The following is a 10,416-nucleotide window of genomic DNA, read 5'->3' as shown; positions in this document are numbered from 1 at the left end:
CCCCCGTCCGCAGGACGCGCGGCTGGAAGAAGTGGACGCTGTCCAGGTACGATATGTACACCCGCCTGTCAAGAGAGGCAACGCAGACAACAGCTCAATTACAGCATCCTGCACTGAGAGAGAGAGGGGTTCATACAGACACACTGACTGGACACTCCAGTACATGAACACTGCACTGAGAGAGAGAGGGGTTCATACAGACACACTGACTGGACACTCCAGTACATGAACACTGCACTGAGAGAGAGAGGGGTTCATACAGACACACTGACTGGACACTCCAGTACATGAACACTGCACTGAGAGAGAGAGGGGTTCATACAGACACACTGACTGGACACTCCAGTACATTAACACTGCACTGAGAGAGAGAGGGGTTCATACAGACACACTGACTGGACACTGCAGTACATTAACACTGCACTGAGAGAGAGAGGGGTTCATACAGACACACTGACTGGACACTCCAGTACATGAACACTGCACTGAGAGAGAGAGGGGTTCATACAGACACACTGACTGGACACTCCAGTACATGAACACTGCACTGAGAGAGAGAGGGGTTCATACAGACACACTGACTGGACACTCCAGTACATTAACACTGCACTGAGAGAGAGGGGTTCATACAGACACACTGACTGGACACTCCAGTATATTAACACTGCACTGAGAGAGAGAGGGGTTCATACAGACACACTGACTGGACACTCCAGTACATTAACACTGCACTGAGAGAGAGAGGGGTTAATACAGACACACTGACTGACTGGACACTCCAGTACATTAACACTGCACTGAGAGAGAGGGGTTAATACAGACACACTGACTGGACACTCCAGTACATGAACACTGCACTGAGAGAGAGAGGGGTTCATACAGACACACTGACTGGACACTCCAGTACGACAGACTCTCACCTCTGGTTGGGAGGGGGGCAGTCAGAGCCGTACTCCTGGACGTGCATCCCAAAGAAACACACGTCAGCCCCATCGATGTCCTCGAAGGCAAACAGAGCTTTCGTCCGGTAGGGGAAGGACTCTGCCATCTCGCCGCTGTCTACGAACCTGCGCGCACACACACACACAGACACACACTGAGGCTCTGGTCAGGCCGCGCGGCGATCTGGAGCGCCATGAAGGCCTGCAGAGGCCAGGCGCTCCTCTCGATGGGCAGCCCTGCGAGAGCCGGCTTCAGCTGCCCTGCTCCGGGCGACGGTGGCGCACGAGTGCTAGACTCGGTTTTTGTTTTGAGTTTTGCATTATGCTTGCGCTCTCTGATTTTTTCTGTGCTTCGCACCTGTGGGCCACCGTACAGGGCAGGGGAGACAGAGGAGAGGACAGGAGAGGGGACAAAGGAGACAGAGGACAGGACAGGGCAGAGAAGACAGAGGAGAGAGCAAAGGAGAGGACAGGGCAGGGGAGACAGAGGAGAGGACAGGAGAGGGGACTGAGGAGAGGCTAGGGAGGGCTGCAAGCTGGAGAAGAAAGCCCTCCTGTCCTGAGCCCAGCACGGCCGCCAGCAGGAGACCAATACGCACGAAGTCTCCAGCTTACTGGGACCTCCGGGTCAGGAGTCTACATCAGTCCCAGCAGCGACCATAAATGTGGGAGACCGTTTCAGTGCCACGTGCGAGACGTCTCTAAAACAGCGAGATGCTCTAAACGTACAACTGCGTACTGCAAACATACTGCAGTTTCCATCCCCAACCTAAGCAGAGTCCTGATAGTTGGAAACAAATATAACACTGTACCTTACAAACATTTATACGCATTTATACACCCATAAATCTTTAATCCAGGAACTACATGCTAAGTTCACACGTGTGCTGAAGTATTCTGGGAAGCGTCAATGAGCGTGTTTTCCCAGGGATGGGGGTACAACAGTTACAGTCCCAGCTGTACTGAAACGGATCGCTTCACTGATCAATTTAATCGCTGATCAACTCAACAGCCGCGGCCCGCTGCCCCTCACCTGGCCTTCATCCCTGGCTTGACCTCCACAACCTTGTCGGAGACGTGGACGACCCGGATGGTGACCTCGCCGGACTCGGGGTGGTTCTGGCGCCGCAGGTACTCGTTGACCCGGTTCTCCAGGAAGCTGCCCAGCTTGGTCTGCGGCAGTCCTGCGAGACGGAGGCGGTCAGAACCGAGACAGGTGGTGGTGGGGGGGGGTGGGGTGTCACATGGTTAAACCGACCATAAACCTTTTCATTTCTGAGGCTCTCTTAACGTGTTTCGGCAGACCCGCCGGCAGCCTGGGTCAGCACCGGGGCGTTTAAACACCCTCGACTGTCCGAGGACAGCCGTCTGCGATGACGTCTCGCTTCACCGCGAGAGCCAGGCACGCAGGGGGCCACGGGACGGACGACTGGTTTCACACGCGCACCCGATAAACTAAAACGCGACAAACGCCGGCACCCGTCGCCAGGCGGCAGCAGCCCCCGATCGCCTCATCCGGGGGCAGCTGTCAGAATGACTCCGGCTGCGTCTGGTTACCGATCGGCCACCCTGACCCTCCCGGGAAGAACGTTTTGGCCTTTGGGTCAGTGCAAAAACAAAAAGGGTCCGAAAACACAACACATGGCTGCCAGTGTGACCTGAAGAGAGCAGCTGAGGGACGGAGCGACGGCCCAGAGCTGGTGCGGACTCCGCACTCCTCTGCCAGTTCATAAAATAAGGCAGGAAACTGGGGCAGACTTCCCTCGGAAGGTGAAGTAACCGGAGCCCCTGGTCTTTCTCTCGCTCCACTTACTTTTGGCCGCGTACTTGTTCTCCTTCCGCGTCTTCCCCGCCTTCTTCAGGCACCCTGTGCACACGAAGCTACAGAGAGAAGGGAAAACCAGCCGCGTGAGTCAGCCAACTCATCGGCACTACTGACCAACGACGAGGAAACCAAAAACAGAGGGAGAGAGAGAGAGAGAGAGAGAGAGAGAGAGAGAGAGAGACAGGCTCAGGACTGGGAGAGGGAGAGGAAGAGGGAGAGAGGAGAGGGAATTTTCAAGGGCTCAGTGTCACTCCCCGGGGATCCAGAGATGGGAGGAGGGAGAAGACGGAGGAAGAGGGAGCAGTGAAAGACGAGGACGGGGGACGCCGTCTCACCCTGCAGGCCAGATGGTGTCGTTGTGCAGGACACAGATCTGGTGCATCTTCCGACCGCAGTCGATACATTCCACAAGCCTGCAGAGCAAATCACACAGGTGAGCTGGATTCACTTTCTTTCTGGATACAAAAGAAAAAGCTTCAAAGCAGTAATACGGCCCTGGGTGTGCCTTCCCTCCTCTGCCTCAGCTCCCTGCCCCCTCACCCACCTATCTCCTGAGCCTCGGCCTCCTGCACTGCCCTCTGCTCGCTGCCGTTTGTCTCTCTTCCTGGCTTTCCCTGCTCTTCCTGTCCGAACGCCCAAGTTAAACATCCTCTGGACTGCTCGAGGCCGGACCCCGAGCCCTCAGCCCTAAACCTGTCTAGATCTCGACTCTGGCTTGATCCCTGCTCGACTCGGGGAGACTTGCAGAAGACAACGAAAGTGCAAAACGAAAGAAAACACCTGCAGGAACTGCGAAGAAAATTCAACAAGATTTAGAAATCCAGACTCCACGAACACCTCACAAGTTACTACTTTCGTCTGTACTGTGTCATCAACAAGTACTTCAAACGGGATTTTACTGCTGGCATCCCTCCCAGTATATCCAAGCATGGTCACTGACCAAATTCCTAAATCACCCGTGGGCTTCACAGCTCTGTGGGGCTATTCCCTTTTTAAACCTGTCAGAAACAGCTCCTCTAACTGGCACCCTGCCGGCACCAGAAGGGCCTCGTTCAGAAACCGAGGAGGAGATGAACGGGGGTCACGCCTGGCGGCCAGCCGCACTCGATCCACACTGTGCCCGACTAGAACCCGCAGCCCGGTCCACTCGTCCCGACAACACACCCTCCACCCCGCTCCCCGGGCCTCGATCCGGCAGAACACGGGGCGGGCCGCGCGACCCAAGACTTACAGCTCAGGGTCCAGTGTGTCGTTCTTCTTCTTCTCGAACTGATCCTTGTTGATCGACCTGCAGGGAGAGGCGGGAGGAGACGCCGATTAGACTCGGGGGGTCGCGCTTGCAAGAGAACAGCGGCGTTAAGGCCGCCCTCCTCCACAATCCAGCACGATCACAGGCACAGGACACCTCTCTCTCTCTCTTCCCCCTGCTCTGCAGGACTGCCGTCTTTGACCGCAACACGAGAGGCTCTAGCACAGACGCACTAGAGCTGCCTACAGTCACAGGACTCCCACTACAAGGGAATTCCGGCCTCTACTGCTGGATACGCAGGGCTGGAGCCAGACTGTCGCCCTCTACTTATTGGCAGAAGCACGCGGAGCTGAGGGCTGCACTCAGTCTCACTTCGACACACTGCCTCCCTAGGTAACGCGCGCGGCTACTCGCTTTTAAAACTTCACTGTCCGAGCAGAAAGGGATCTTCCACAGAGTTCTGAACAGACAGAGAGAGAGAGACAGAGAGAGGGGAGGGGAGATGAAGGAAGCAGTAGCAGGATGGAGAAGGAGAGATGAGAGAGAGAGAGAGAGAGAGAGAGAGAGAGAGAGAGAGAGAGAGGACAGGCAATGCAGGTCTGGTTTGGGAAGTAAGAGAAACTGGAGACCAGATTCTGCCATAGCTCTCCAGCAGCCGCGACCAGAAAGGAGAGGCGGGGAAGAGAGACGCATGAGTATACAGAGGAAGAAAAAGCTGCGCGGGGGGAACGGGGGTATACTCACGTCTGGGGCTGCGAGGGGTCGTCTCCCAGGGAAACACTCTCTCCCTGGATTTCGTTGAAACACTTCTCGCAGAAGTGGTACCTGTCAGCAAGAAGCCCATATTTTGGTGAACTACAGGGTTCACACAGCACAGGCAACCATAGCAACGGCGAAGCAGCCACCAATCAGGGCAGGCCAAGGGGGCAGGCACAGGCGGGCAGGTGAGAGGAGCAGAGGGCGGGGTCGTCGTCACGGTGACAAGGAGAGCCAATCATGATCCGGGATTTTTTTTAAGCATAATTTCAGTTTTTTTTTGTGGTTTTTGGAGGATTGGTTTTGTTCAGGCCAAAGCGCCAGTGCAGACATCACAAGCGTTAAAAAAAAAAGAGAGAAGAGGGAGAGGGGGAAGAAGGGGATGGATAAAAATGAATTTTAAAAAAAGTGTGGAAATAAAGTTACCAGACGAGACGGGGGGGAGGGGATGTGGGGATGGAGGGGAGGACGCGACAACATCAAAGATAACACAAAGCAGAAAGCCAAGGCAAAGCACAGATTAGCATCACGACAAATCAATGAGCAACAAAATTACACAGCAACACAGTAACACGCCGTCTCGGGCAATCATGAGGTAAAAAAAAGTGAGGAAAGTAAGACTGCCAAAACTACAAAATCAAGAAATAAAAACGTTCCACAGTTCACAAATCCATCTCAAAGCTGATCCGTTCTGGCTTCTGAGAGAATGAGGACAATCGGACCGTCCCCAGTGCCGTGCTGCTGACAGCACCACGACTGTCCAAAGGCGCAGTCAGGGAATGAGAATCTAGGAAGGGATACTGGCACGTGTTGGCAACAAGCCTTTTCGGAGGGGACTACCACTACGCACGATGTTTTCTAAAGAAAAATGAACTTAGTAATAGGTGTCAATTTGTGCAGGTAAAAAACAGCAATACTGCGTGTCAGTGCCACCCGTGAAGGCAAGTCCTCACACACAACATGCCGAACGCCTTATGGGCTCGTATTTGGTCTCACTGAGCGGGAGTTCTACTTCTGCGTCACCAGGGGGCGCCATTTTCTGTGCGCTACCGCATAATGACAGGCTTTCTGGCCAGGTGCAGGCAGCGCGTGCCTCATCAAGGCTCTCTTTCTCAACGAACACTTCTGCTTGAGCCAACGCTCACACGAGTCGAACGGACAACGTGCGCGCCAGCGTGAACCTGCCACTCGGTCATCGCGTTTGCAACCGCGTAGCGCTTCCTCCCTTGGAAACAAGTTTCGCTGCGCTTTCTGCGGACGCAGAAGCAAAAAGGGATCAGCCTTGGAAAAAAAACAAAATGCCAGTCTGTCTCCCGATTACGCTAGGTGTAAAAACAAAGGCCCGAGCCTCATGGGCAGACGCCTAGCTGAGGAAGGGCCGGGCGCTGGGGCCCGCGTCGGGCTCTGGGAGCAGAAATCGGAGCTGCTGTGGAACTGTGGCAACACAGCTGCAGCAGCTCATACACGGTGGCCACTAATTACGGCCCCCGATCACAGCATCTCAACAGCACGAGGACAGTAAACAATACACACTCGCTGAACTGAACTGAGAGCTGCCGGAGAATCTCAGGACTGGCACCGACGAGTGGAAAACGGGATACTGCCTTTGAAACGTGTTTACACAAAGGGTGGTGGGAGTGTGGAACAAGCTGCCCAGCCACGCCGAGATACAACATCCTCCAGTCTGGACAGGAGGCGCTGCTTTACACAAAGGGTGGCGGGAGCGTGGAACTAGCTGCCCAGGCTGCCCAGCCACGTCAAAGCCAGAGCTCCGGCTTCGTCCGAGAAAGGCTCGGACGAGGAGGTCCCGCGGCCAGTTAGCTAGTTACAACCAAAACCCTGAGGTGGGCCTGCCTGCCGGCAGACGGCGGTCCGGCCATCGGCACAGCGGAGGCGCCCGGCTCCTCTCGCTCACCTGTTCTGGTAGCTGAAGTAGGCGGCGTCTCGGGGGATCGTGCACAGCTGCTTCCCGTAGCAGCACAGGGTCTGAGGGGAAAACTCCAGCTGCGCGGCAGAGAGAGGAAGGTGAGGATCGGAGGTTCGGGGCCGGACACCCCGACACACCCCAACCCCTACATTCTCCGCCGAGGGCAGTCACAGTCGATACAACACAAACACAAGGCTTTCAGCCCCAGTTCCCTCGGCCCTAAGACAAGTCCATACCTTCCTCACCCCAATAGCACCCACAGTGTCTACCCCAACCCCCAGTACATCAGAGTCCATACCTTCCTCACCCCAATAGCACCCACAGTCTCTACCCCAACCCCCAGTACATCAGAGTCCATACCTTCCTCACCCCAACAGCACCTACAGTCTCTACCCCAACCCCCAGTACATCAGAGTCCATACCTTCCTCACCCCAATAGCACCCACAGTGTCTACCCCAACCCCCAGTACATCAGAGTCCATACCTTCCTCACCCCTATAGCACCCACAGTCTCTACCCCAACCCCCAGTACATCAGAGTCCATACCTTCCTCACCCCAATAGCACCCACAGTGTCTACCCCAACCCCCAGTACATCAGAGTCCGTACCTTCCTCACCCCAATGGCACCCACAGTCTCTACCCCCACCCCAGTGCAGCAGAGTCCGTACCTTCCTGCCGCAGCAGTAGCCCAGCCCGTGCATGACGGGGTCGATCTCCTGCTCGAAGACCTCGGCCAGCTTGGAGCAGTACTTGTAGACGCGGGAGGTCTTGCGATTGTAGAGCCAGGCGTTGTTGAACATCAGCCAGATGTCCTCCACGTACTGCCAGGGCTCCTGGTACTGCCCCGTGTCCAGCTTGCGCTTGATGGTGGACAGGTCCATGGGGTTCTTCACAATGTCAAAATAGTCCTGCGGTCGGGAGGTGCCGTGCCGCCACAGTCCGTGACCCCCCAGAGCAGCGTTTTTTTTGTTTTGGTCCCAAAAAAAGTGTGGGTGGGGGGGGGGGGAGTATCCGTGGGTGGAAAAGAGAATCCGAGTAGCAGGGAGGGAGGAGAGAAAGAAAGAGAAAACACAGAGCAAGGTTGAGGACTGCCTGGGACTGTTTCAGACTCACGAGACTTCACACGGACACAATCACCGACACGCGCTGGCTGCGCCGCGGCTAACAGTGTACTGCCAAGCAAGGACAGCGGAGACACAGCGATCGCAAACAAGCCGGGTGCATCAGACAAACAAAAAAAAACAGCTTCCGCCGCCGAACCGCCGCGAAAGCAGCGGGTCAGATCGCGGAGAGGAGGCGCTGGACATTTCTCGAACGCAGGTGAGGTTCAACAAGCGCGGTTCCACTGCCTGGCGCCGTGCAGGTCAGAGCTACTGATCTCACGGCACTTCTCAGCCCGACTTCAGAGAGAGAGGGAGGGGGGGAGAGGAAGAGAGAGGGGGGGAGAGGAGCAGAAAAGACGCAAGAGCAAGAGACAGGAGAACACGCCAGACCGACGAGAGAGGAGAGGCGCACTGACTCTCAAGACGCAGAGGCTAAAAATCAGGAACACGTCCATAAAGAGGGAGAAGGCGTGCCAGATATCGGAGAGGGAAGGGAAACCTGAGAGAGAGACAGAGAGAGACAGGCTGGGAAGACCGGAGAGAGACCAAGAACGGGGGGGGGGGGGCCGTCAAAGCCCAGCCCTCGTGCCAAACCCATATTAAACCTCCCCCACTCCTTCGGGCTGGGCGAAGAATGGTGCCATTAATGTCCAACGACACACTCCAGCTGCCCCCCCCCCCCCCGCCTCACAGGGTGCACACCGGAGTCATCTTCAACTCCTGCCCCGCCGGCCTGGGGCCCGGAGGCGCTGGTGGAGGCTCGAGCCCCCCTGGTTATATTTCACCCCGTACTGCTGGCGAGCAGCGCCAGGCAGCGGAACCACAGCGCGCCAGCCAGCCTCCTGGGAACCGTGCCGAAGCCCGCCAGAGAACCCGCAACACACACCCGGAGCCCCGCCCTCTGAGCCGGCCGTCGTGACCCCCTGGCCGGCACCCCCTGTCCCACTCTTCTGAAGAAACCAGAGACTTCGCACGGGGGGGGGGGGGTCACGCCCCGTAGTTTGGAGCGAGCAGGGCGTTACTGGCAGCACCTTTGTACAGGCGCCGGCGTCCTGGGGGGGCTCTCAACCGCCTTGCACCCCCCCACAACCCCGCCACACTGAGGAGCGCCACCTCTTTCACAGCTCTTCGGCTCAGAGTTTAACTGGCTGTGGCATCCTCTCCTCCTCTATTTCTGTTCAATGTGATTCTGAATCCCCCCCCCCCCAACTCTGTGCCCTGAACGCTGCCTGTCTACACGGACGCCGGAATAAATCCTGGGATTTATTCACGGATCACAGATCTGTGGATGGCTCCCGGCTGCTCTGGTCAGAGGGCGGTCCGGCGGGCAGGCTGCTGGCCGGGTGGAGTCCGACACCGGCACTGCCTCCCTCCCCCTCTCTCTGGGCGAACAGACACACAGCCTGGCCTCGGCCTGCTCTGGGGCAGGGAGCAGACGAGCCCGGCAGGTCACACTGCGGATACAGCGATACCCGCCGCCTGTACCTGTACCCCCCCCCCCGCCATGTCCGTACACAACCCTGGAGCCGTCAGCAGCTCCGAGACAGAGAGAGAGAGAAAGAGGGGGGGCTCTGGGCCTGAGCGGATCCACACGGCAACTGCACTGCCGCAGCACAGAGGAGCAGGGAAGGACTGGGGCGCGTGCACCCACACACTCGCACACACGCGCTCGCACGGGCACTCACACACTCACTCGCAGGGTCCACGCAAACAGGAGGCCCGCGGGCGAGCCCCGTGTTTCAGTCCTCGCCCCCTGTGCTGCGGCCGAGAGCCGGAGGGGGAGCGGCGGCCGCTGCCGCCGCCGCCTCTCCGGCGCCCCCTTGTGTCCAGCGCCAGCTTCGGCAGGCTCTGCTCTAGGCAGGCCGGCACACGGTGCCAACGCCACGCCACACGCGTTGACGGGCGGGCACCTACCGCGTGGTGGTGAAGCATTGTGCGATTTATCTTTTTGGACCAAAAAAAAGACGAAAAGAAGGTGTCGGACTAAAGCAAAGCTAAAAAGCTTGGGAAAGCTTCAAAGCTCGCAATTTAAGGAAAAAAAAAAAGTCCTCACAAAATAACGTAACACTCCGTAAAATATTTCAACAGGTTTCCGGTCCGCAGCACTTCCCGGGTGCGAACTTGTGACCCGATTCTTCCAGAACAACTTGCATTATTTTAAAAATCTGGGTTTGGAAATACACACTCTGAGCATTTGGAAAGTACCAGAAACTGGAGAACTTCTGGGTGACGTGTTAAAAGCTCTCCAGGCTCTACTATTACCCAAAACCCAAATATTACCTTCTGGTTTTCAGTTTCTGCGACCGTTTTGCACACCACGGAGATGCGATCTCCAGTGATGTCTCACTACCCAAGCAAACGACCCAGAACTCGGTGGTGAACCGGGCTCTCTGGCCCAGAACCCACAGCCGAGTCACAGCGATACGGGATCGTGAATTTGACTACAGAACTCGCACTTCTCCGGGACTTGGAAAAGCACCCCAGGAATGTGAAAAACAAACCAGGAAACCAAGAGGACAGAAGACGCATCCCACTGAAGTGGACCTCCGACAACGTCTGGATCAGACCTCTGCCCCGCTCAGGAATCTAACAAAACTTGACGGGCTTGTTTTGT

At 56.6% G+C, this 10,416-nt stretch overlaps 1 protein-coding gene across 5 annotated transcripts in view; it reads right to left on the bottom strand.

Annotated features, from left to right (window-relative positions):
- LOC148821592 (histone acetyltransferase p300-like) overlaps positions 1–10,416 on the bottom strand; it is a 34,246-nt gene that overhangs the window by 7,527 nt on the left and 16,303 nt on the right. For all 5 annotated transcript variants that reach the window (XM_088929918.1, XM_088929919.1, XM_088929920.1 and 2 more), the window contains exons 18-26: positions 7,368–7,607; positions 6,687–6,775; positions 4,760–4,840; positions 3,998–4,054; positions 3,102–3,179; positions 2,755–2,822; positions 1,975–2,125; positions 921–1,067; positions 1–65 (exon numbers count right to left, since the gene is read on the bottom strand). The exon at positions 1–65 is cut by the window's left edge and continues 49 nt beyond it. In XM_088929918.1, coding sequence (XP_088786044.1) covers positions 1–65; positions 921–1,067; positions 1,975–2,125; positions 2,755–2,822; positions 3,102–3,179; positions 3,998–4,054; positions 4,760–4,840; positions 6,687–6,775; positions 7,368–7,607 — 976 coding nt within the window. The remainder of the gene's footprint in view (positions 66–920; positions 1,068–1,974; positions 2,126–2,754; positions 2,823–3,101; positions 3,180–3,997; positions 4,055–4,759; positions 4,841–6,686; positions 6,776–7,367; positions 7,608–10,416) is intronic.

Source organism: Atractosteus spatula, chromosome 13, assembly GCF_055471065.1.
Source record: "Atractosteus spatula isolate fAtrSpa1 chromosome 13, fAtrSpa1.hap1, whole genome shotgun sequence".
In the NCBI taxonomy this organism is placed as follows: Eukaryota; Metazoa; Chordata; class Actinopteri; order Semionotiformes; family Lepisosteidae; genus Atractosteus; species Atractosteus spatula.
This window is presented reverse-complemented; position numbering and strand designations above follow the sequence as displayed.